The 25,498-nt window shown below is 31.6% G+C and overlaps 5 protein-coding genes and 1 pseudogene across 6 annotated transcripts; 2 read left to right on the forward strand and 4 right to left on the reverse strand.

The window, feature by feature from the left end:
- Positions 1 to 377: 377 nt before the first annotated feature.
- On the reverse strand, positions 378 to 1,937 carry LOC125831386 (immune-associated nucleotide-binding protein 9-like). Its single transcript, XM_049510590.1, has 5 exons — positions 1,709 to 1,937; positions 1,297 to 1,574; positions 979 to 1,143; positions 752 to 865; positions 378 to 605 (listed from the first exon to the last, which is right to left on the reverse strand). Exons 1-5 carry the CDS (start codon positions 1,935 to 1,937, stop codon positions 378 to 380), a joined length of 1,014 nt encoding a protein of 337 aa, XP_049366547.1.
- Positions 1,938 to 4,301: 2,364 nt separating this feature from the next.
- On the reverse strand, positions 4,302 to 6,009 carry LOC125831396 (immune-associated nucleotide-binding protein 9-like). The gene is made up of 5 exons (XM_049510602.1): positions 5,778 to 6,009; positions 5,356 to 5,633; positions 5,107 to 5,271; positions 4,884 to 4,991; positions 4,302 to 4,715 (listed from the first exon to the last, which is right to left on the reverse strand). Exons 1-5 carry the CDS (start codon positions 6,004 to 6,006, stop codon positions 4,302 to 4,304), a joined length of 1,194 nt encoding a protein of 397 aa, XP_049366559.1. The 5' UTR covers positions 6,007 to 6,009.
- A 1,417-nt stretch (positions 6,010 to 7,426) lies between these two features.
- Positions 7,427 to 8,860, reverse strand: LOC125831405 (immune-associated nucleotide-binding protein 9-like; annotated as a pseudogene).
- Positions 8,861 to 13,004: 4,144 nt separating this feature from the next.
- Positions 13,005 to 15,914, forward strand: LOC125831414 (immune-associated nucleotide-binding protein 9-like). Its single transcript, XM_049510622.1, has 7 exons — positions 13,005 to 13,230; positions 13,736 to 14,007; positions 14,377 to 14,541; positions 14,633 to 14,761; positions 15,243 to 15,326; positions 15,590 to 15,734; positions 15,877 to 15,914. The coding sequence occupies exons 1-7, from the start codon at positions 13,005 to 13,007 to the stop codon at positions 15,912 to 15,914; spliced, it is 1,059 nt and encodes a 352-aa protein (XP_049366579.1).
- Positions 15,915 to 16,345: 431 nt separating this feature from the next.
- Positions 16,346 to 16,785, forward strand: LOC125829824 (protein yippee-like At4g27745). The gene is made up of 2 exons (XM_049509028.1): positions 16,346 to 16,438; positions 16,548 to 16,785. Exons 1-2 carry the CDS (start codon positions 16,346 to 16,348, stop codon positions 16,773 to 16,775), a joined length of 321 nt encoding a protein of 106 aa, XP_049364985.1. The 3' UTR covers positions 16,776 to 16,785.
- A 307-nt stretch (positions 16,786 to 17,092) lies between these two features.
- On the reverse strand, positions 17,093 to 25,237 carry LOC125829126 (agamous-like MADS-box protein AGL11). Of its 2 annotated transcripts, XM_049508393.1 has the most exons (10): positions 25,040 to 25,132; positions 23,446 to 23,627; positions 19,894 to 19,975; positions 19,691 to 19,752; positions 19,479 to 19,578; positions 18,855 to 18,896; positions 18,705 to 18,746; positions 17,735 to 17,924; positions 17,382 to 17,406; positions 17,112 to 17,279 (listed from the first exon to the last, which is right to left on the reverse strand). In XM_049508393.1, the coding sequence occupies exons 2-8, from the start codon at positions 23,625 to 23,627 to the stop codon at positions 17,736 to 17,738; spliced, it is 699 nt and encodes a 232-aa protein (XP_049364350.1). In that variant the 5' UTR covers positions 25,040 to 25,132; the 3' UTR covers positions 17,112 to 17,279; positions 17,382 to 17,406; position 17,735. The 2 variants fall into 2 exon arrangements, with proteins under 2 accessions (XP_049364347.1, XP_049364350.1); XM_049508390.1 differs by lacking the exon at positions 17,382 to 17,406 and having other exon boundaries at positions 17,093 to 17,279; positions 25,040 to 25,237.
- Between the last annotated feature and the right edge of the window lie 261 nt (positions 25,238 to 25,498).

Here is a 25,498-nt window from a genome sequence, read left to right on the forward strand (position 1 = left end):
TTTTAAATGGACTAAAAAGAAAAGTAAAACAAACAAATTGAAATGAAGGAAGTGTCAGTTAACTGAATTTATAAATTGCAAATCAAACACTATTGATTTCATACCATCAATAACTTACCTCCCAGCATGCTAACAAACATAGTGTTACTTATGCGAGAATTGAATTATACCAGCATAACACACCTCCAAATTAGCTACCAAACTATCCACATAGTGTTTGGGACATACAAACTTAGTTGAGTAGAAGATGAACAAGATCAATTGAATCAATTTTATAACACAAATTGTGTTTGAAATGACAAAAGTAATTCTCCAGGCCAAAAATTTGGTGTTCTATAAGTATGTTGAAAGTTGAATGGAGAGTAAAGCGCTAACTACTATTTCAAAAACCAATAAATTAACACAAACACACATAAACACAAAAGAAACGAAAATGCTTTATCAAGAACCATCGAACTCTCAAGGAGATCATTCAGCTTACGATTCTCATTCTTTGATTTCTTCTGATCTTTTTTAGCCTTTTGTTCAGCAGCAACCCGAGCAGCACGATCCATCTTTAGTTGCTTTTCTAGCCTCTGCATTTTCTCCTCGAGCTTCGATTCTACCTGTCAAACACATAAACATTGGTCCATAAAATGGAACAACACATATGGACTATGGCGTGTGTTTTTGTTATTGTTGATCCATAAACAGGCCAAAAGGCACATAATGTAAGCAAAAGGGGATGTAATAATAACAAAGTTACAATTACCATTTCAGTTATACGACTAAATTGCTCCTCATGAGATCTCTGCATTTGGTCCTTCAATTCTTTTATGTCTTGCTCAACATTTGCCTTCTGATCATGAAAATTCATCGTTCCTTCCTGTAAATGGGATCGAGGAGATGATAACAAAGGTTTTAACGTCACTTGACGAGTTAAAAAGGAATAATGCTAAATGGAATTGAACAAATTAGTAACTGTAAGTAAGGTAAAACCTTAAATTTCTTGAACAAATTGTTGGTATAAGGCTTTCCATCATTCTCTTCCACAACCAAGTTAACTTCGAAAAGAAGCTCTCTTAATTGCTCAGCTCTCTTAATTTGGTTTTGAGTCTTGTTGTCAAAAAGCACAACCCTATTTTCACACATAGCAAGAGTTTCCTGTAACGACAATACAAATAATTTATCAGTGGAACAATCATAATACATATTCTCTGATAGATCGAGATAAAAGCCTTTGAATAGATGAATGCATCTTCTAAAAGGTAATAAAGACATGATTTTATAAAATCTCTACATGTAACATAATCTTACCTTCAACGGCTCAGGGCAGTCGGAACCTAAGTAATCATCCAAAGTCACATCATGATCTTCAAGATCATCTCCACCAGTGAATACCACAATCATATAGTCACTGATTTTTCCACCGAAGAACTCTTGAAAACTCTGGACAGCTGCTTGTTGTTCTTTTGAAAAGCGATTTCTTACAGAAAGAACTAAAAGAACAGCATGGATGCCATCTTCAGCCAAATCAACACATCTAAGAAATTCATTCCTAACAACTTCTGGAGCAGCTGAAAAATCAAACAGTCCTGCGCGCAATTCCCACAATCTTATTAACTATCAGTAACTCTAGTTATGAGAATTTACTCTGTATTAGGGACTTCCCCTGTATGCACATTTTAGTTCCCTTGATTTAATAAAAGGGGAAAATTGCTCTACGTACCAGGCGTGTCAATCACATGTAGTATTTGGTCATTTGGCAGATTAGTTCTTTGATGCTCACAAGTAGATGTTACACCAGCAGAATGAGGCATCGACCTGAATACATTTCTTCCAACAATGCTATTTCCTGTCGAACTCTTACCATCTCCAGCGCATCCAATTAAAACTAGTGTTCGAGCTTCAGTTTTATCAAATTCCCAACCATCAATTGATGTTCCACATCCGCCCATCTTATCTTACTGATAAATCAAATTGCCAAAAACCAAAGGGCTCATCAAGTCATTCAAAAAGAGATATCTAATTATATATATACCTCGATTACACGAGTTATCTGCTATAACATATAAAGTTAACCTGATACTAAAAGGCATTAATGATGCTAAAGAAATACAATAAAAGGCGAAAAATCAACCATCAGAAAAATAGAGGAACAACTTTTAGAGGAGTGCTAAAGTCTTTACCGGCATTAGTTAAGTATCATTAAATTCAATGTTGTTAAAGGCTTTAAGGATATATATAAAGAGTGTTGATTGTCGCTAAAAATACATATTGCATTCCACACTAATTTTTTTTCTCCCCTCCCAACACAGCTCATCCACACCCTCCATAGCCCTCATCCTCAACACCCTACCTCCGCCCTCACCCCATAGTGTTTGAATAGATTATGTACATGCTTTCGATATAATATTTTCTGCGTGCCTACTTACCAAACATAAAAAATAAGAAAAGAAAATCACTTAATTTTATTTTTGTGAAAGTAAAAATCTTTTTGCAAGAAGGGCTACTGTAAAATCTATATAATGGATTTACAGCATATAAGTAATAGGCTGCAATTTCAAGTAATACATACTAAAAGTACGGAACTAGCCAGAAGCTAAGTTTCTCAGACTCTCCAAAAATATTGGAGCACTTGCGTTGGATTCTTCAAAAATACACTATTTTAAAGGATATGTCACACACTCGATCATCAATGACATCTTTGAAGAGTCCAAGCAACCTAGTCTAGAAGTACTATAAGGCTAGTTGTGGTGTGGTGTTAAAAAAAACACAAATATGTACATTGTAATAAGATGCAGAGCATAGAACATAACTCAGTAGATCATATTCTTGAAACCATGCATGTTAAACATATTTATTAATCAAGAAACGGGAAGTAAAAATATAAAAATAAGTACTATGAAGAAGTAAGAGGAAATAGTGTATTTTTTTACCCAAAAACGAAAAGAAAAAATAGCTTAATACCTTTTCTGCTGCTCTTCAGAAAAAAAAACTGCAGTTGAATTTTTTGGAGAAATTGAGAGACTAAAGAAGATACGTGTAGTAAATAAACTTTTCTAGGTTACAGAGCAGCCTGGCCCTTGACAATCTATAAATAGACCACTTTTATTTGAATTTTTAATATTTATTTTGTCCTTTAATAATAGCCACGCTTTGTTTTTATGTGAACGACTGATTTTTTCAACTTCACTTCTTGCTTCTTCTTTTTTTCTCTCTCATTCAAGTTTTTGGATTTCTATAATTTTGCCTTAAATATTTCTATTAGAGATCAATTACAATAATAACTCTTCACAATAAATAATTCCTCAAATCACATAAAATCTTATTTATATTGATTATCTGCATAATAAATACTCATAAATTAAAAAAAACTTGATTTAGCTATAAAAAAGAAGATTTCCTCCCTCATTCAAGTTTTAGGATTTCTATTTTTTTTTTTATGTTAAATAGCTTTATTAGAGATCAATTACATAACTCTTCACAATAAGTAATTCCTCAAATCACACAAAATCTTTTTTATATTGATTATCATCATAAAATAAATATAAATTTTTTTAAAAAATTGATTTAGCTAATTTACTTTTTTTACAAAATTACCCTTGCTGAAGACTTGTTTGCTTCAACCTCCAATACAAAGACTAGAAAAGCAATTCAAGGAGAACTTCAAGTACTACGTTACTAGCTATTCCTCTCGGTATGAAAGGGTATTTTATCATTTTACAACACTTTTAACCTTGTCTTTTCGAACCATTTCTTCATTTTTTTCAAGTACATATTTATATGAGTGATCCTAGTGTAGGTTGATTTGATTAAAGAGATCGAAAATAGTACTTTAAGATTCATTATGTGTCTAAATACTTTGTAAAACGTTATGCCAACGTAAAATTTAGTCATGTTTGGTAAATAAAAACACATACTACATATTTTAGTAATATAAGATCATATTAGACTATGGAACATGAGCATATCAAGATCCATGAAAGTAACAATGTTTGTTAGAGAGATGTTATATGAAAAAATAAAGCAAATACATGTCATGCTACATTTTCACTCTCCCAATAACCCTCTTTGTACAAACTTAGTTGAGTAGAGATGAAAAGAAGCAATATATATATATATATGTTGAAAGTTCAGTACATATAATCCATCTCTTTGACAAACAATATAATCCAAGAGCAGAAAGGTACTAAATAAACGAAATGAAATAACATCCAGCAACATATTGTCAGTTTCACAAAATGCAAAATAGGAGTCCAAACATAAGCTAGTTATGGAACCTTCAAAACATACACATTTGACACTGCCCATATCTTAACTTACAAAATATTGCACCGATCACGGAGTTCATTAATTTCTCTACGGGCGCTCTCAAGTTGATTTTTCAGCTCACGACTCTTGTTCTCTGATTCCTCTTGAGCTTCTTTAGCATTTTGTTCAGCCGCAAGCCTAGCAGAACTTTCCTCCTCTAATTGCTTCTCAAGTTGATCTTTCAGGTCACGACTCTCATTCTCTGATTTCTCTTGAGCTTCTTTAGCATTTTGTTCAGCCGCAAGCCTAGCAGAACGTTCCTCCTCTAATCGCTTCTCAAGTTGATCTTTCAGCTCACGACTCTCATTCTCTGATTTCTCTTGAGCTTCTTTAGCATTTTGTTCAGCCGCAAGCCTAGCAGAACGTTCCTCCTCTAATTGCTTATCTAGCCTTTGTATGGTCTCATTGAGCTTCGACTCTACCTGTCAAAAACATAAACATTGTTCCATAAAACGGTACAACATGGACTGCCAAAATTTGTTTAAGTTGAGGCATAGTTTTTGTTATTGTTAGGTCCATAACCACGATGTATTTTGAAATTCTTTCTAGTAACGAAAGCAAAGGGAGCTTAACAATGATATCACAATTACCATTTCAGTAATTCGTCTAATTTGCTCTTCATGAGATCTCTGCACTTGGTCCTTCAATCCATCTATGTCTTCCTTAGAATGTCCTAATGAAGAATCAACCTTTTCCTTCTGATTTAAAGCTCGTTAAATGAGATCGAAGATGACAACAAAAGGTTCTAAACCATTCAATTCTATAATGTCAAATGGAATCGAACTAATTATTAAGTGGTAGTTAAGATCAAACCTTGAATTCCTTGAACAAATCGTTCGTATATGGTTTTCCACCATTCTTTTCCACAACTAAATTCACTTGTTCAAGAAGCTCTTTTAGTTGATCTGCTTTCTTGTTTGGGTCTTTAGTCCTATTGTCGAAAAGCACTACCCTATTTTGACATATAGCAAGCACTTCCTGTAATGACAATCCAAATAATTTATCTACGGAACAAAAATAAGCCTTTAGACATTATAAGATTTCTACATGATGTGATTTTACCTGCAAAGGCTCAGGGCAGTCGGTGCCTAAGTAAGCATCCAAAGTCACATCTTGGTCTTCAAGATCATCTCCACCAGTGAATACCACAATCATGTAGTCACTAATTTTGTTACCAAAAAAATGTTGAAAACTCTCGATAGCTGCTTGATGTTCTCTTGAAAAGCGACCTCTTACAGAAAGAACTAATAGAACAGCATGAAGGCCATCTTTAGCCAAATCAATGCACTTAACAATTTCATTTCCAATCATTTCTGTATCATCTGAAAAATCAAACAAACCTGCAATTCCCACAATCTTAACTTCCAATAATCGATGTCACAAAGAAGTATCAAATTTTTTTCTATAAAAAAAAACTAAAACATAAAAGTTTTCCATGAGTTGTAATAATCAAACACATAAATAGATTTGGTATGTATATGTACCAGGCGTGTCGATCACATCTAGTATTTGTCCATTTGGCAATTGGGTACTTTGAACCTCACAAGTAGCTGTAACTCCAGCAGATTGAGGTATTGACCTAAATATCTTTTTCCCAAGAATGCTATTGCCAGTCGAACTCTTTCCATCACCAGTACGTCCAATTAGAACCACTGTCCGAGCTTCATTGTTGGTGAATTCCCAATCCTCACTTAAAATTGCACTTCCACCCATCTTATCTTGCTGAATCAAATCACCTAAAATAAAAAGGGCTCAAATCAGGGTTAATATGATGTTGGATCAAGTCATATATGTCGCCAGTACACTATCAAGTCATCCAAAAAAAAGCTTCTTACACTAATGATACATATAACTTAATACTAATACTAAACAAGAAAAAATTCATGATATTAGAGAAATACAATAACCAACAGAAAGGTAGAGGCTTTCACTGTTAGTTTGTGTTTGGTATGGACTATGGAAGAATATATTTGCATGTTAGTTGATCAAAATATGTTACTAAAAATGAAGAAAATGATTTTCCTAATGAAAATTGAGACAACGAGTAGCATTCACAACACACCCTAACCTCTTACCCCCGGAGTCTTTGAACAATATTTACTCATGCCGACTTTCTTTGAACAATATTTACTGCCGACTTACCAAAAACTAAAAATTGAGTAGTACATATTAAGATGACAGAGTATATACTATGGAACTAGTACTAATTAAGTATAATGCAAGATATGGATAGTCTATAGTGTTAAAATAACACAAATATTTATTACTATGACTATATGATTTTGAAGGGAAAAAAAAATCATCACATCATATTTCTGAAGCAGTAAGAGGAAATAGTATAATACTTAATTAATACCTTTTTTGCTGCTCTTAGGAAAATAGTCTGCAGTTGAAGCTTAAAGAAAGAGTGAAGAAGATATGTTGAGACTTGAGAGTAACTAAGATAAATAAAGCCTTTCTTGGGTAACGAGCAGCCTGTACTTGATGAAAAGACACTTGAAGGGTTTTCCCCCTGCCTTTACATTTTCCAAAAACGTTTCATTTCCACTTGAAAGTCGCACTTTAGGCCTCATCATCACTCTCCTTCACTCAGCCATAATTAATTAACCATAATAATTTAATTATCATTAAATATACTTTTTATAAATCTTCCTTTTACTAGAGTATTTTATTTTTGTCAACTGGAGTACAAAACTTCTTCCATTTTAATTATCGTTTTTACCGATTCAAATTATTTTAAAAAAAATAAAACAAAATATAATTTACTAAATTATTCTTATTTAATAAAAAGTAGACTAAATTTTCTTTTAATATTGAACATACTTATCTAATGTTAAAAATGCCATTATGATATAATTACCGGGACACCAGTAGATATTGGGCAATTGGCTCTGCAATAATCAAAGAACTCATAGGCACAAGCCAAATGAAAATGCACATCCAGCTACTTTGGCCCAAAAGTGGTCACTCAAATGCTCTTTGTCGAAAAATTATATTGTGCATAGATCATGTATAAAGTCAAAAACAACTTTTTAAAGATATGTACTGGAAGCCCTTCCCTTAGTAACAGTCTTATTCACAAAATGGAAGAGGATGAAATCAAAGAGAGTGCAAACATAACCTCAAAACAAATTTAGCTAAAGTACTTCCAAAACATACACATTCCCCATATCTTTACTTCCAAAATGTTGCAGTTTTGCACCATCCTATCTCGGACCTCCTTAGTCTCCTTTCGAGACCTCTCAAGGAGATCTTTTAGCTTTCGATTCTCATCCTTGAATTTCTTATGAGCTTTTTTCGCCTTTTGTTCAGCCACACGCCTAGCAGCGTGCTCCTACTCTAATTGCTTTTCTAGATTTTGTTTGGTGTCCTTCAGCTTAGATTTTACCTGTCCAATACATAAACATTGGCCCATCAATGGAAAAACATTGACTGTTAGAATTTATTAATCAAGTTGATGGTAAAATTTTTGTTATCATTGCTTCATAAACAGGCCAATGCTCTACATAATTTCATATATAAACAATAACAAGTATATACCGCTTCAGTTATTTGTCTAATTTGCTCCTCATGGGACCTCTGCATTTGGCCCTTCAACTCTTTTATGTCTTCCTCAGAGTATCCGGCTGAGGAATCAACGTTTGCCTTCTGAGTACGAAAATTTGTAGCTCCTTCTTGTAAATGAGAACGAAGGATCTAATCCCACTCGATAAACAAAATGGAATAATGTTTAAATAGAATCCAGACAATTAGTAAATGATAAATAAGTTCAAACCATCAATTCCTTGAACAAATTGTATGTATATGGTTTATAACTATTCTTTTCCCCAACCAAATTAACTTGGAAAAGAAGGTCTTTCATTTTCGTCCTTAGTCTTGTCGTCAAACTGCACCAGTCGATTTTGGCAATTGCAAGAGTTTTCTGTAACGAAAATCCAAATAATTTACCTGTGTAACATACATTAATAAGATCAAATCTACATGTAATTAACCTTACATTCAATGGTTCAGGGCAGTCGGCGCCTAAGTAAGCATCCAATGTTACATCATGATCTTCCAGTGAATACCACAATCATGTAGTCAGTAATATCGTTACCGAAGAAATGTTTCAAACTCTGGACGGCTGCTTGTTGTTCTCTTGAAAAGTGACTTCTCACGGAAAGAACTAAAAGAACAGCATGGATGCCATCTTTAGCCAAATCGATGCACTTATCGAGTTCTTTTCCAATAATTTCTAGATCAATGGAAAAATCAAACCACCCTGCAATTCCCACAATGTCATACAGAGTTGTTAAATAATCAAATCATGTACATATTTGAGCAAAGTAGCAACTTTTTTAATAAATAAATTGACTATAATACAGGATAAAGCTTTCCATGATAAGTATATACAAGATGTTGCAAACATGTAAATGTGCTAAATCAAGCACACATTGTAGTTACATACAATAAATTGCTATGCTATAATATACATACCAGGCGTATCAATCACATTTAGTATTGGTCCATTTGGCAATTGTGTTCTTTGAAGCTCACAGGTAGATGTAACACCAGCAAATCGAGGCATCGACCTCATACATGAGGTCTAAAAAAAAAATGCAAACATCAAATAATGTGATCAGGGCCGTCTTAACCCCTAGGCCACTAAAGCCATCGCTTGGGGCCCCATATATTTTGGGGCCCCCATTTTTTAAAAATAATTACTTGTACATTTTATTTTAGAAAAAAATTATATGTACTGTGAGTGTTATGATTTCTACTAAAAAAATTGCATATGAGATGAAAATAAACCTGAATTTCGTAAGAAACTCTTTGATGAAAATATTGATAGCGAAATCACAAAGTCCCTAGAAGAATCTTTTAGAGTTAATTGCTTTATATATGTAGAGTAGATCAAACTATTTTTTCACTTCAAAATATATTTGAACCAATTGAAGCATATGGAAATATTTTTGATTTCTTATTTAATAGGCGTTTGGCCATGCGATATCATATCACGATATGATATCGTGAGATGAAATCAGCGTTTGGACATGCGATTTTACGCTGATTTCATCTCATGATTCCATATCATGAGAGGTGATATCATATTCTCCAAAAACCATGATATGGAATCACCATGTGATTTCATATCATGATTTGAGATATTTTAATACAATAATTGATCCATGAGTTTATATTTTGTTAAAACAACCCCACATTTATATCTACTAACCATTTGTTTCATATGTAAATAAAAATTTATAATCACATCATTACTTTTTAAAATTTATTATTCTCACCAATATAAAATTTATTATCACTTTAAATTTGGTGAATATAAATGATAAAGTAGAAATTCATTTGATGAATATAAATGAGAACAAAGGGAGTAATACTTTTTTGATTTTTCATAATAAAAAAAACGTCTTAATCTTATGACTAAGCATAATATTGATAAAAGACAATTTTCATTGGCGGTGCCGTACTTTCTTAATCTTAGTATTTGCAAAATGTTCGTTCACATGACTGAAGGATTCAAGTCCAATTGATTGAGGACTTAGGAAAATTTGATCAATTAGTTATTAATATTTAGTCAAGTGGACTAGTTATAATTTTTTTGATTAAATTTTATTAGAAGTGTTTTTGACTCAAACTTGTGGTAACTTTTTAAAATTTTGTTATTCAATAATATTTAACTATTGATTTTTCTTGTAAATAGTTAGAAGTTAGTGATGTTTGTTAATTTTTATCTTAGTGCATTTAACTTCTAAGTTAATATTTACTCACTAATGTATTTTGTTTTCTACTTTATAGGTTATTTGTAAGAGTAGTTGAGAGATATGAACATATCAAGTACAATTTATGTTCAATTTTTTTTAATTAAATTAAAGTTAGATGAAACAATTATTTAACTGAAGAACAAATAACTTTGTAATAATTTATTATGCGATTTTATAATTTTTGTTTATTTGATAAGATTGAATAAACAATTGGGGCTATTTTAATAGTTTTACAACTTATGGGATTTTTATGTTTATGAGAAAATATACAACACAAAAATTCCATATCGCATGTCCAAACAAACCTTCAATTTCATCTCATGATTCCGTATCATGATACCATATCATGATTTCATATCATGATACCATATCGCATGGCCAAACGGGCCCTTAGTGGTAAAATATTGAGATCACTAGATGATGAGAATATTTTTAAAAAATATTGTCTTAACCTTGAACTTTCTTTAACACGTAATAATTATTCTGCTATTAATGGTTTAGATTTATTTTTTAAATTAAAAGTGTTAAGGGAAATAATACAAGTAGAAGATAATGATCTAATGAAAATACCCTATCAAACAAAAAGACTTGATTCTTTTTCAAATACACATATTGCTTATAGAATAATGTTAACAGTTTCTGTAATTGTTGTCTCAGCCGAAAGAAGTTTTTTCGAAATTAAAATTGATTAAATCTTCTTTAAGATCAACAATGTCTCATTAGAGATTGAATGAATTAGCTATATTATCATTTGAAAAGGAATTATTAAAACAAATTGATTATAAAACAGTACCTAATGACTTCGCATCTAAAATAGCTAAAAAAGTAGATTTTAAATAAAAGTATATATAATGAAAAAAATTAAATATTAGGGCCCCTCTCTTAAGTTTGGCTTTAGGCCTCCAATGTTGTTGAGTCGGCCCTGAATGTGATAACTAAAGCAAAGAAACAACAGGATGTAAAAGAAATCGAAGGATAAGAAACTGTGAGACTAGTACTAATGCTACTGGTATACAAAGAGAAACATGTAACAAGCACCAAGCTGATCCCGCTAAGACAACACACAACTATCTACTAACCTTATTTCCTAAAATAAATGGAACTTGTAAGTAATAGGTTGCAGCTCCAAGTAGTATATACTAACTACTAAGACGATAGCAGGGGAGGATCTATGGAGAAAATTTTCTTAAATCATATGTAAATAATGATAAAGAAATATAAGCGCCCATAAATATTTAAGGGTAGCTTACCAAAAACGTTCATCTGCAATTTTATGAAGATGTCTTTCTGCCTTCCTTTAGGCCACTTGAAAGTCACAGTTGGAACTTATCATGGCTCTTTCTTAATTTTTGAATTATATATATTTTTTTCACATACGAAAATAGGATGAGAATTATCATTAATTTGCTAGAGATAAATATGCTATTTTAACATATATTTGGGAGATACATTGGCAAATATCCACTAGGACAGTTAATTAAGTTTTAATGACCATCTGAAAACTATTCAGCATATATAAACATTCTTTAATGTGGAAATAATATTAGGATAACACGAAAAACACTAATATGGTATGTTGAACCTCGAAACTCCAATGAGTCAAATTCCAGCACAATTTGTTGAGATTTCAAAAAAATTTAATCAAGTGACACTCCAGCTCAATATGCAAGGTGAGTATGTGCTAGAGTTCCAATCTGACTTTTAAAATATAATTTCCTAGTACAATCATAAAGTTTTTTATATATAAAAATATTATTTTATTAATAATATCTATTTCAAAATTCTGCCATTACTATTGATTTCAAACTTCATAAAAGTATTAGAATTTGAATCTTTACAAATTTAAATTCCATATATCTTTCCTTGAGTTTGAACATATACATTTTGAAATTCCGCACAAGTTTCACTTGTAAAACAATTCAACCTTAACACCATACGCTGGAATTGTTCCATATTTCAGCTAAAATAATTTTATTTAAATATTATTTTTTGTATTAAAAATTGGTTATTTTCTCAGGAGATTTTAACGCACTAATCAGGCCTATTTTTTTTTGTTTTGTTGTGGCCCAATAATCGTTTCTTAATAAAGGGATTATCTGCCGTCCTAAGTCAATCTCCTGCAGCCCCACTCTCTCTAGGTTAGCAAAATTGTACGCCATTTATTTGGCTCTCTACTTGTTTATTATAGTGTAGAAATTTCTACTATCATCTTGCTTTTGTGGGTGTAATTCTGTGAAATATGACATTGTATTATCAGGAATTCCTTATATTTGTTCTTTTGTCGATCAAGTAATTATTAAATTACTATAGACACTATATAATGTGTATCATTTTTCGAACGAAGATTGTTTACTACTTGCATTGTCATTTATTCCAACCCTTCAATATATTGATTATAAGTGAATATTCATGCCCTTGTTAACCTTGTCTTTACTTTTAGATTTAATAGACTTAAAACCTGATTTCCACCAAGAAAATGTAGATATTATACTATCTTAGTCTATGAGACCACAAGCGGAGCCAAAATTTTAACCTTATTGTTTTTGAATTTTAGAACTATGATTTCAAGTGTCAATAACTGGGTTCAAAACTTAAAATTTGTACATATTTAATATATTTCTTAATACAAATTCACTACTTGAGCCAAAGTTATTGAGTTTGGCCGAAACCTGATCCTGACCTTAGTTTTCCCATCCAGGAACTAATCGTCTTGGGTTTGACTTTTAAAGGTTTTTAGCACTGGCATATATGCATGTGAAATCCCTTCTTAAAAAGTGGACATTTTGTTCTGCTTCCAATGGCTTGAATCTTTTATCTGAAGGGTTACCATTATATAGATTTATGTAACAATCAGAAAGACTTTGTTCGTTGTTGATCTTTAATTCAGCTGTTTCATGGTTAACCTGACTGTGACCTGTTGCTTAAGGTAATTTGATCCGATAAGATAAGATGGGAGGAAGTTCAGTCAGTGATGATTGGGAGTTTATTGCAAATGAAGCTCAGACACTACTTATGATTGGGTGTATAGGTGAAGGAAAAAGTGCCACAGGCAATAGCATTCTTGGTAGAAATGCATTCCAGTTGAGGTCTTGCTTTGGTGCTGTTACAAGAACTTGTGAGATTCAGAGGACTCGATTAGAAGATGGACAGATTCTTGATGTCATCGATACCCCTGGTACGGTCAATTGTTTTATGTTAATTATAATTGAGCTCCTTTTTTTAGTGTTATGTGTTAACTAGAATCTTGAAGTCAATTTAATTCTAAGAGAAGTGTAGAGTCAATTATTTAATGTGTGTATGATTAACAATTCCAATTATATCTTGAAACGCCGAGGGTCTATCTGAAAGAGTCTCTCTACCTTCACAAGGTAAAGTAAGGCTGTGTACGTACGTACCTTCCTCAAACCCCCCTGCTTGTGGAATGACACTGGGTTTGTTGTTGTTGTTGTAGCATACTTGAAACAAGCTATGGATGGATAAGTAGAGTAATTTGATAACATATGGTGCATTACATTTGCAAAAAGAATGTCTTTAGGATATGGGAAAAGTGAATACCATCATAGGAAATTCCCTAGTATAGATAACATGAATTTGCTGAATCTTGCTTCTCTATTTCTTATATCCGTCAGATAATCTGTAAAGTCACTGATAGCTTAGTCTGTGCCTTGTGGAAAATGCAGGATTTGATTTTAATGCTGAATCTGGATTAGTTGGAAATGAAATTGGTAGATGCATTGATTTGGCCGATGATGGTGTCCACGCTGTTCTTTTTGTTTTGTCTGTACGAACTAGCTTTTCAAAAGAAGAACAGGCTGCTATCCAGTACTTTAAGAAGCTCTTTGGGACCAAAATTAGTGATTACATGATTGTGGTCTACACTGGAGGGGATAAGCTCGAAGATGATGACTCTTTGAATGATCACTTAGATCATTCCTGTCCCGATGATTTAAAGGTAAAGTCCCGTGCAGAGATTTATTGTTTAATGTATTTGCACCATATCCTTTGGAATAAGCTGACTGATTCTACTAACTAATATACAGGAGTTTTAGCATTCGTCTACTTAAGAGGCTCCTTCATTTTGTTCCAATTTTGGATGATTTCTTGATCTTCAATGGGTTATATTCAGCAAACGAAGAATTTTTTATTGTGGCTCATGACAATTATTTTTCCTTCTGTAGCTAAGTGTTTCGAGTTTGTGGGATGAATCTACTAGAGAATTGTCATAGTTTTTTATTTAAAAATACTCCCATTTGTCCGTTACTATTTTGCATGCTCAAGAATGTGTAGATCGTTCCAAAATTAATTCTTCCTACCATTGCAGGAAGTTCTTAAGATGTGTGGGAATAGACAAGTGTTTTTCGACAATAAAACTGAAGATCCAGCAAAGAAAGCTGAACAATTGAGGGAACTACTTTTCCATGTGAATATGGTTGTACAAATGGCTGGTGGAAAACCATATACGAGTGAATTATTTGAGGAAGTAAAGGTATGTATACAACATTAAGTAATTTGTTGGATTTTCTTAATGTGGAGAAGGGGAGCAATAACCTATCTTTTCATCTCCTCATTTATTGAAGATGAAGCTTCGTAATGACTCAGTGGAGGTTAATTCTTTGCTCGGAGATTTAAAGCAAGGGGTAACTGAGTTGAAGGAACAACTGCAGAGGTTCTCTTTCGTGGAGCAACAAAGGCGAATAACTAAAATGGTAGGTACCACTGTTGACACACTTTTGCTTCAGTTGTCATTTGAAAACATCAGTTGTCAGTGTTAAAATAAAACTTCAGCTATCATATCCTAAATTTCTGGATTGAGCCTGTAACTATAATCATCAATTTGTTTAGAATGCATTAGTTTCCATCGTAGTTGAAATATATCATTAAAGAAGTTTGAGATTGTTACTTGTGTCTGCATTTTGCTAGAGCAAGTTTAGCATGCAGAGAATTATAGTTTGAAGAAACAAGCTTGTGCCGACTTTCTATGCTCCCTAAGTTTATGCTTTCATGTTGCTAGATTGGCCTCTTTTTTTTTTCCTTTTTAAGATATTCTACGTCTAATAAGCGGTGGGACAACACTGAAAGATATGATTTTCTGTTTTCACAGAGAGAAACAGACTAAAAAAGTGAGACTGTTAAATTGCTTTTGTTCTAGCACAATACGTTCTCGGTTCTGCGAGACATTAATTGCAGAAATCATTTTCACCAGCTACATTGATAGCTGATGTCAGTTTCGACTTTCAACAGTCTCTTGTGAGAGCCAATTTGCAAATTTTGGTATGAAATCAATTGAATTTTGTTCATCAAGAAATTTATCTATTTGTAAATTGCATTCAAAAGTATTGTCAGACATGAATATTAGATTTTTTTAATTTGTAAATGCTAAAAGTTTAATTTGGGAAATTCCTTATATGACATAAATATTATTTGACTCATAACTAATTCTAGTTTTTGGCCATGGTCTATGAATTAGGTAGTTCATCTTATTTCTTGATAGTGCACTTGAGCATTTTATGGACCTATCTGTACATATTTGATAGGCTGAATCTAAGATGAACAGTACCATGCATAGTCTTGAAAAGCAGTTGGAGGAGGAGCGTACTGCTCGGTTAGGGGCAGAAAGCAAAATTCGTGAATTGAAAGATAGCTTAGAGAAAGCTCAAAGAGAGACTGAGGAGCTCACAGGTCAGTGTCTATTCTATTAGTTGTTGACGTGATTTTGGAAGAACTAGAACTTCGATTACTTTTGCAATCTTTTCTACCCTCTTCATACTCTAAAAGGAAGATATGTTGGTTAGAAAATGATACTTTCTTGGATTTCTATCAGTGCCTATTTCTATCGACTTGGGCCAGATTGTTTATTAATTGTTAATGAATACGGAACTCAACGTACTTCTTAAGTTCCTTCTTGCTTATTGTCTTCATGAGACTCTAAGATTACTCATATCATGCATAATATATAGTTCGTTCAATTATTTGGAGCTTGAATTTTGAGAAATGAATCGGAGTAATTTGGCAATATATTATAGACTGTGGTACTGAGGGAAGTTTTCATTGGCATGTGACATTTGCTGGTATAGTCAAGTTTTTTAGAGTTCTTTTGCTAGCTAGAGGGAAAGCTTTTGAATAATATCAATCTTTAAAGAAAAATTTACAGAGGTTGTGTTGTCGCCTTGTAAGTTTAAACTAGTACAGATTTCTGGATCGTTCTCATTTCCTTCTGAGTTTGGCCGCTTATTCTTTGTGTCTTGTTGTCCTAGTGTAAAGTATTAACTTTTGTCTTACGGTTTTGTTGGATGGATGAATTAGTCAAACATCGCTCTTACAGCTGCTACAAATGTCGAAGACATGTCTCATTTCACGATGATATCATCTCTACCAACTTCCAGGTGAACGATTTCATCTGCCCATATATAGTTACTAGATTTCATGCACTTTATCTGTGATCGTCTGGTTTCTGTCCATTAACTGTAGAAAAAATAAATACCTGTTTTTCAGTCAAAGAAAGGCAAGGCTTTCCTTTTTGCTCATGTGAGAAATGTTGTTGTTGGAACCAATGAAGAAAAACGTCTCACAACTGGTCTTCACACAATTGCTGACATATACTGTGTGGATTGCAACGAGGTATTGGGCTGGAAGTATGAAAAAGCTGTTGAGCCATCGCAGAAGTACAAGGAAGGAAAATTCATACTCGAGCTATGCAAAATTGTTAAAGACAATTGGTAACTCATAACCATAGTCTTTTTTATTTTATGTCAGTACTTTGATGCAAAGTATTTTTTCCTGTCTCTGAGCTTTCACTCTACCTAACTTTCCATCAGAATTATCAACATCCATATTGTCACTTTCGTTTCACGTTATAACATCTTTTGTTCCTGATAATTCACTGATTTTGTTACTTTTGTTTCATAAATTCTTTCTGTATTCGCGATTATCTTCAGAAAGTATATATGTACTCATTCCGTACAAGCCATATTTTCTGGTTTATCAGTGCCTATTTCTATTTGATTTGAGGGCCATAGTTTCTCAAAGGCTTATAAAGAGTGAACTTCAACATACTTTCTAAGCTCATCATAAGTTCAAATGTCTTACAAATCCCAAAACAAACAATTCAAATACACAAAATAAGGTACTAATTTAAGTAACATACAATCATCAGAGATTACTTCATAAGTTGTAGACATTAAATTTCTTTTGTAAAATTCTCAAAGCTCTTGCTGGGGATTTTATCTGCATCAAAAGAAACACGAATCATCAGTGGAGAAACAGGTATGTTCAAACATACATTTTGAGCTTAGTTTTGCAACAAAAAAATATTCAAGTTATATATACCATTGGTGTAAATCTTTTACATTATCTACAATAAGAACATATCTGGTGAAATTCCACGAGTGGATCTGGAGAGGGTAGAGTGTACGCAGATCTTACCCCTACCTCATAAAGGTAGAGAAACTGTTTTTGAAAGACTCTTGGCTCAAACTGTGGGCTTTGTCACCTAAATGATACTACTTGAATTGTGATATTTGTAATCTTGAAAATAAGACAGGTTACTTGATATGACATGTAGATGTGACTTGATAGTGCAACACTTTACTTAATTACACTAACAGTGTATATAACTTGAACTAAAAAAATTAATAGTGATAATGTAAAGATTTTTGTTTGAGGAAGTGAAGAGTACATACTCTACTGAAGTTCAAGGGACTTCTTGTCATGATGAGGAGGAGGCAATGGATCATAAGAAGAGACACCTTGGCCTTCCATCATATTAAGTTGAAGCATATTTCTTGCTAAATATTGCTGTATTGCACTGTACTCTTGTCCTCCTGCTGCTGGCATCATGCTTAATTCCTGAAGCCTCTCATTTTCTGCTATCTGAAATCAATAATATTTTCAGTAATCTCCATGAGAGAAATAACTAAATGGGAATCTTAGTACGTAGCTAGCTCAGATAGCTCAGATAGTTGGTTATCTAAACTCCCATCTTATTGGTAAAAGTTTGATTTTCCACCTTATAATCCCCTCCCCACCTCCCTTTCCCTATCCCCATTTTTTTTTTTAAAGTAATAATATTAATAATACTAAAGTAACTAAATGAAAATTTGCAATTTTGGGGAAAAAATGTATGTCAACTTTATTTAAACAATCTCATGCTTGTTCTAATTGAGCACATGAACATATGATAAAGTGTTTCTATTTGACACTTTAATAACTTTTGGGAATATTCTCAAGTGTCAATTATATGGAGAAGTTGATCCCTTAAAAAGTGTCGCTGCTTGCTTAAATTACATGCATTAGCCTCAATAAGTAACAAAGTCTTAAGCATGCATGATTCAATTAAGGTTGATGCGTATAATTAAAATGAAATGACATATTCTGTGATTAACTTAATTACCAAATATACAATTAATTAAGAACACACGCAAACGTTAGTCAAAAAAGTTGAACCAGAAGTATCTAAAATAATTAGGAACACTTTATCGTGTTCAGTTGCTTAAGTGGAATAATAGACCATAGTTCAAGTGTCTAAATAAATATACTAACAAGTTTAAGTGATTATTGATGTATTAATTAAGTCTATCCATAAATATAAAAAATGTATTCTTTTTCTTAGTTACTAATTTAAAAGAAATGTGTGCTACTAATTAAAAGTACCTTTGATCTAAGGAATGCATTCTCCTGTTCCAGTAGAATTTCCTATTAAAACAGCAAATTGAAAGATTATAATGTGCCAAACATAGTGATATTAATTGGTCTGAACCCAAAACACAAAAAGGATAAAAACAAGTTTCAATAAATTATTACCCTCTTCTGCAAATTCTCAGTTTCAGCCAGTATCATCTCATGCTGTTCAACCACATAACAAACATCAAAGCTATTGTTATGAGGATTTGTATGATCAACATAAATATTTTGCTACTTAGGCTAACATTGTCACTACATGTAATGTTGTCAAAAGACAGATCGGATTACAATGAGTTAAGTTAATAAATGAGCGGATTGTTAATCCATTCAAAGGTTATCTGGGCTGAGATGAGTTGTATCACGATGGACTAAACAATGGATCATATCCCATGTTGCTCAACTCTTATCAAGTTTCAATTAATTTATTTGTTTTCTTATAATTCATTTAATTACCAAACAAAAATAATATCAAACTTTTTGTTTCCTTTCTCTATATGACATATCAAAAAAAAAAAAAAATAACAACAAAAAGGGCAAGGTTTCCCATTACTCAATTTAGGGCCTTGGACTATATATGAGCAGATCCAAATGGCTTGAAGCATGTCAAGCGAGTCATATTTTCATGAAATAATTTTGTCATAATGCGTAAAGAAAAATATGTATTGTTTGCAACTCCAAACAATGCAATAGTATGTAATTACAACAATATTTTAGTAGTGCTAGCTAACAATTTTACAAATATACCTTTTTTGATCTGATTCTACTGATGCCTCGTTCAAGTCTATTTTCCAACTGCTTCAGCTCTCTTACGTTCAAACAACTTAACCCTTCACCAACCAGATGCCTACACGTGGATATATATAATATTTTATGTATATAAATTTTTAGAAAACGATTAATGGAATTAGTTTTAAAATTCATCTCAAATTTAATTTATTGAATTATTATGGTGTTACCTGTTTGAATTCTGCATCATTTGTATCTGTTGGCGCAGCTTTTTTGATTCTTGTTGATAAAACTACATACATGATAGCCAAAACAATATAAATTTGTGTGATATAGCTAATAATTTGTTTTTTTATAATCCATCGCGAAATAGAATTAGTGACGAATTCTTATGGTTTATTATTAGCACTAATGGTTTTGCTTAATTAATTACCTGAGCATTGAGCTCTTGAGTGGTGCAAGCATTGGAGGTTTCAGCAGTTGCCTTCTTGTATCGGTCAATAGTTGCCTTAATGCTGTGTATACCAAAAGTTTACTTTATAAACAATAAAATATTTGAAAATAGAAAGATACAAAAAATTAAAAAGGAACACAATTTGAGAGGAAAAAAATCTAACACTTCTAAAACGTTAATCTAAATAAGTCATATACATTTATTTATACGATTATAAATCATCTTATTAATGATATGTTGAGAATTTAAAATTAAATATTATTTTTAAATATATATCCTGACATTCTTTTGGGATAACTAAAAAGGAAGATCTAGAGTATTACACATAAATTGTGATAAAGGAAGGAGTAAAAGTTACTTGAGCCAGATTTATAAGTTGAGTTAATATCTTATAGCTTGTTTGGATGATTGATACTTATCATTTCATAATGTATTGTACTATATATATAATAATTAACTCGGTTTAATTTCATATATTGGATCGATTTACTGAGACTAATGTGTAATTAAATAAGGTGATATATTTTAAGTAGTTAACTTAATAGGTACTTGAGAACAATACACATGTCCAAAAGTCATTTTTTAAATTTAAATGGAAAGTGTTTAATAAGAATATTTTATCATATATATTTCCAGGTGTTCAATTAAAATAAGTCATTGTTCCAGTATCTAATAAAATTGACCAACAATTTAAAAAGATTATTTATGCATTAAATTTTTTTTTTAAAAATCCTCCAGTCATCTCTATCCACATTGAAATTAAATCATACCGTTAATTATTGTGACTTATCATACTTTTAACCTAATTTTCAAATATGTAAATTTTATTATAAAACACTTAAAAATTATAAGTCTGAATTCAGTCTTAAAAATAAAAAGTTTGACTATCGAAATTCAAACAATGCCACATAAATTAGTACTATTACTTTTTGTTGCATAAAAAGATCATGTCAATGAAACCAAAAGCTAGTAATGGAAACAAATAAAAACAAGAGAATGATTTACTTATTTATAAAGCATTGATAAGAAAATGAAATTTGTGATGATGTAATTTTTGAAGATTTCTCTTCCCTCCTTTTATGTTGCACTATCTTTGGAATTATATCTTTTTACACTTTAGGGTGATAATAATATGTACTTTTTTTTATGTTTAAAAAGGCATTAATTTTCCATATACATGCAAAAGGAAGACCTTATATATGGGAGAAGTACAATGCTCAACTTTTTAATTAATATATAGACATAAAAGTGAAGAGAGAACATATATATTGACTAGAACTAGAATAGATACAAACCAAAGCAGGAGAACTTTATAATGCATACGCTACAAGAGGAAACAAAAAGGCCTCATAACAGAAGAACACAATAATCACAATGATACATAATGGAAATGAATCACAAGTCACTCATGATGAGACTTCTCAATACTTCTTTTAGTGCTTATTAATCTGGAGTGTCCTTTACACTTTTTCATGTATAAACCAATAAATATTCTTTGTGAAAATTAGTACTACTCATTCATTTTCTTGCATATGTAAATGTGTATATATATATATATATATATATACACACACACACATCGAGCTTTCAGGGAATTATCATAGCTGTTGAAGTGCATAGATCATCTCATTTAAGAATTTAAGAAGTTAGAGAGAGAACACGCATGACCAAGCACGTGAAAAATTCATTTTTAATTGATAATGGTGAGTTGGTTACTGTACAATTCAAACTCAAGACTTATACCTACAACTTTGGTACTACTATATTGAAGTGTAAATCGTCTCACCTAAAAGTTTATCATGAGAGGACATTTTGTTTCACTTAATTATATCACAAGCTGGTGATGGATGTGGCAATTTTTTTTTTATTAATATTTTCTTTTTTTAAAAGCAAATTTTGTGTTTTATTCAAAATTCAAAACGATGTGGCAATTATTAATCTTCTAATATGGTTTAACTTTTGGCAGATCTCATTTTCATGAACTAGCATTTGGATTGAGTTATTAACTAGGCTTCGATAGAGGGCTGATCGGGTAGAGGTTTATTCTTAAGATTCAGATAAAAAAAGAGTTTCAAACTTGTATGCACATACACTAATGTACAAGTATTGCATACATTTCGATCAGTTAAGAAAGATTCAACTAATTTAAACTGCTCATATAGTAGTAAAAGTATTGTAAAGACCGTATTATATAACATGGCATTGTAGATAGAAATAAATTCGCACTTCATTTTTCTTCCCGAGGTACCCCTTTTTTATTTAAAAGACATGATTTTCTGTATGTTCCTAAATAGCGCCCCCACTGGTTCGCAATTTTTTCAGGTGAGAAGCAAGTAAGGCCCTATAGGTGTGGACATCTCCTAAAACACTAGTACTATTATTAGATATCACCTGAGAATGCCTTCCTTTTTTTTTTATTGGGATACTAAAGTCATATTCATCTCATTTCTTAACTTATTTAATGTTGGATCCTCATATTATATTGTTCACACTTCAGTTGACAGGAATAAGTGTACGAGGAGTATTAGTATCTCACATTGATGGTGAATGTACCGACAATGTGTCTTCCTATATGATTTTGGATAGTTTTTACCTGATGAAAAAGTTTTGAGGTAGAGTTAATTAGGCCTAAGATTACTTTTATTATTGTAGTTTTTACCTCATAAACCAACCTTTGAGGTAAAATTAATTAGGCTCAAGATCACTTTTCTTATTAATCTTTTGCGACTTAGGTATGGTGTTGACCGACATACATCATATAGGGTATGTTCGATATGGAGGAAAATATTTTCTATTTTATTATTTTTTTAATCTTCTCCTTTTTGGTTAGTCGAAATTTTTAGAATTTTTTTCTAAAAATATAAAATAATTTTTTTAATAATGAGAAAAAAATGACTAATTTTCTAGTGAAAGTAAGGAATGTAAGTTTCACAAATACTATTCTATATTGATTATGTGATATACCTCCAACACACATCGTCGATCTTCACCCCACCTTGGTAACCTCCATTCCCCATAGCCCATGTACCCAACATCCCCCCCCCAAAAAAAACCTTTCATAGTATTATTTATCTAGATTATTATATATAAATCCTTTTATGATAATATTTTTAACATATAAACCGAACACAATTAAAGACAAGAAGAGTTTATGAAGCATCCTCCACCTCCAATTCTACCATTTGTGTGGGAAATAACTACTATTAATTATGAGGAACAGTGTGTTCATATATGTTTTGTTCCTTCAAGCTACTAATTAATTTGAACATCAATACCACAAAAGTCCAAACGAGTAAGAATTTTTCTACATCTCAATTATTTTATGCACTAACAAAAAAATAATTCAGATTTTAGATATCAAGATATAGGCGAATGATTACACTAATATCAAGAAAGAAGTGGATGCTAATGAAATGACATATTATGTCCATATATTATATGGTATATAACGAGGTAGGGATCTACACCACCGCAAATTAGTACAATTTAACTATACACACTGCACGAAGATGAATAAGTAGAAGAAATTACTTGTTGTTAGAGTATTCATAGACGCGTCCACGGGTGGAGAAAACAATGAGAGCAATCTCAGCTTCACATAGAACAGAGAGTTCATATGCTTTCTTCAACAATCCATTTCTCCTCTTGCAAAATGTAACCTGCCTGTTTGTGTTGTTCTCTATCCTCTTTATCTCTATCTTTCCTCTTCCCATCTGTCATAGTATTCATTAACCACATAAAAGAGGATGATGATCATGTGAATGTAACACATTCATTTTGAGAAAAATGAATAAAGGGGACATGTATTTATAACAAGAGAAAAAGTAGTAGAAATTTAGAACAAGAAATCCTACTCTCAGACATGAACTAATTAATTAGCTCCCGCTTGATCATAGATTATTAAAAAAAGAAATTAAAATATTGTTTCTTCATGAAACTTGGTTATTTTTTTGACAATTTACTATCTTCAAACAAAAAAAATCAAACTCCGATCCGAAAATTTGCCCAAATCAGTTTTTGGGATAAATTTCGCTTCTACTCGCATAATTTTATTTATTTTTTCCACAAAGTTCAAAAATTCATTCTTCAACACATCTTCAATAAATGTTTCAACTAAATTTATGAGAAAATGCTTTCAATACAAGAATCAAAGCAATAACTCATATCATTTGTTTCTTCCATTCAGTAGAAATTAAAGAGATAGTTAGGTATAAATAAATAAACGAAAGATGAAGCAGAAGTACCTCCATGTTGGATGTAGTAAATAAAAAAATATATAATCCAAATCAATGTTTGGAATTTGTTCTTTCTTGGAGAATTGCTCCAAATTAGATTTTTAAAAAAGTAGTATTAAAAAATAGAAATTAACGACAGACAAATAGTTATCTCTAAAACACCTCATAGAAAAAGACGTGCATGTGTAGAACTAAGGATTCCAAGAGATTAAACAAAGAGGAAATTTAAAACAAGAGATTTGAGAAATGATTCTATAATCTCTCTTTCACTAAAAAATAAAACATCCAATACAAGAATTTAAGCAATAATAACTCACATAACCATCCAAATTAATTAGTATTAGAAGAATTAAATGTTTATTTTCTTGGGAGAAGCTAGCTCCAAATATAATAAAAAGTAGTACAAATGTTTTTCCAATTCCTTAGCTTTTTTTTTCCTCGCGATATATAAATGGCGCATGTATATGCAAGAAAAGATGCACACAAATTTAAACAATCTTGTGTAAATATTATAGCTTACACACAAGATCATCATGTTTCAAAGAGCTTTTTTTCTTGATCGAGAAAAATTTTCCATGACAAGAGGGGTTACTCAGAAAGTAAGCACCCTTCACTTCCAACTTAGAGAAAGGTTAAAAAAAAAGTGCATGCGCCTGATCGATAAAAAAATGAAATCTTTCATATTTCTATAACCTATGTAATTTGCAGATCTTGACTCAGTTCCACACGAAACACAAATTAATTTTGTCATAATGAACACAGAGAGAAACATTTCAGAATCTGCAAAAAATAAAATAAAATGCATGGAAGAAAGGGAAATTTAAGTTTTTTCATATATATTTTTTTTCTTTCTAAAATTTGATGCTATGTAAAATATGAACGTAATAGACCTGATTGGCTTGAATTGAAAAATATTGCTATTTTCCGGCGAACTTCAAAGGCTTTCGGAAAACTCACACAACTTCCAAAGACTTCTTATTTGTACACTGATCAATGAAGAAAAAACACAATACTTATATGCTTTTCTTTCTTTTTATATATATCCCTACTTACCCTAACTTTTAGCCACGGATCCCTCCGTCTATTTTTATTTGTCCACTATACTAAAAATATTTGTCCAGTTTGAAAAACATAAGAGATAAGTTATCATTTTGTATATATTTTATTTATCTTTGATTAATTTATTTTCCAACATTTAGATGACGTATGGGGTGACAACCGATGATATAGTAAAATTACTCTTCGATTTTTAAAAAAAAAAAATGTGCGTTGAGTCAGATATGAACAAGTAAAGATGGATGAAGAGAGTATCACTCAAAATTAAAGTGAAGAGAGATAATATAGATGGC

The sequence above is a fragment of the Solanum verrucosum genome, unplaced genomic scaffold (assembly GCF_900185275.1).
Source record: "Solanum verrucosum unplaced genomic scaffold, falcon-dt-bn FXZP01000102.1, whole genome shotgun sequence".
Lineage (NCBI taxonomy): Eukaryota > Viridiplantae > Streptophyta > Magnoliopsida > Solanales > Solanaceae > Solanum > Solanum verrucosum.

What these genes read in the sequence shown, in the direction of transcription:
- LOC125831386 (XM_049510590.1), bottom strand. Translation starts at nt 1,937, where the DNA reads ATGGGCGGATGTGGAACATCAATTGATGGTTGGGAATTTGATAAAACT. An exon ending in ATTTGTTCAAGAAATTTAAG is followed by an intron (nt 866 to 978) that starts GTTTTACCTTAC and finishes TCCCATTTACAG; the next exon opens with GAAGGAACGATGAATTTTCA. An exon ending in TTAGTCGTATAACTGAAATG is followed by an intron (nt 606 to 751) that starts GTAATTGTAACT and finishes TGTGTTTGACAG; the next exon opens with GTAGAATCGAAGCTCGAGGA.
- LOC125831396 (XM_049510602.1), bottom strand. Translation starts at nt 6,006, where the DNA reads ATGGGTGGAAGTGCAATTTTAAGTGAGGATTGGGAATTCACCAACAAT. An exon ending in AGATGTGATCGACACGCCTG is followed by an intron (nt 5,634 to 5,777) that starts GTACATATACAT and finishes TGGGAATTGCAG; the next exon opens with GTTTGTTTGATTTTTCAGAT. An exon ending in ATTTGTTCAAGGAATTCAAG is followed by an intron (nt 4,992 to 5,106) that starts GTTTGATCTTAA and finishes GCTTTAAATCAG; the next exon opens with AAGGAAAAGGTTGATTCTTC.
- LOC125831414 (XM_049510622.1), top strand. Translation starts at nt 13,005, where the DNA reads ATGGGAGGAAGTTCAGTCAGTGATGATTGGGAGTTTATTGCAAATGAA. An exon ending in AATTATTTGAGGAAGTAAAG is followed by an intron (nt 14,542 to 14,632) that starts GTATGTATACAA and finishes CATTTATTGAAG; the next exon opens with ATGAAGCTTCGTAATGACTC. An exon ending in GAGCCAATTTGCAAATTTTG is followed by an intron (nt 15,327 to 15,589) that starts GTATGAAATCAA and finishes CATATTTGATAG; the next exon opens with GCTGAATCTAAGATGAACAG.
- LOC125829824 (XM_049509028.1), top strand. Translation starts at nt 16,346, where the DNA reads ATGGATGAATTAGTCAAACATCGCTCTTACAGCTGCTACAAATGTCGA. An exon ending in TCATCTCTACCAACTTCCAG is followed by an intron (nt 16,439 to 16,547) that starts GTGAACGATTTC and finishes CCTGTTTTTCAG; the next exon opens with TCAAAGAAAGGCAAGGCTTT.
- LOC125829126 (XM_049508390.1), bottom strand. Translation starts at nt 23,627, where the DNA reads ATGGGAAGAGGAAAGATAGAGATAAAGAGGATAGAGAACAACACAAAC. An exon ending in TATGAATACTCTAACAACAA is followed by an intron (nt 19,976 to 23,445) that starts GTAATTTCTTCT and finishes TGGTATACACAG; the next exon opens with CATTAAGGCAACTATTGACC. An exon ending in ATGATGCAGAATTCAAACAG is followed by an intron (nt 19,579 to 19,690) that starts GTAACACCATAA and finishes ATCCACGTGTAG; the next exon opens with GCATCTGGTTGGTGAAGGGT.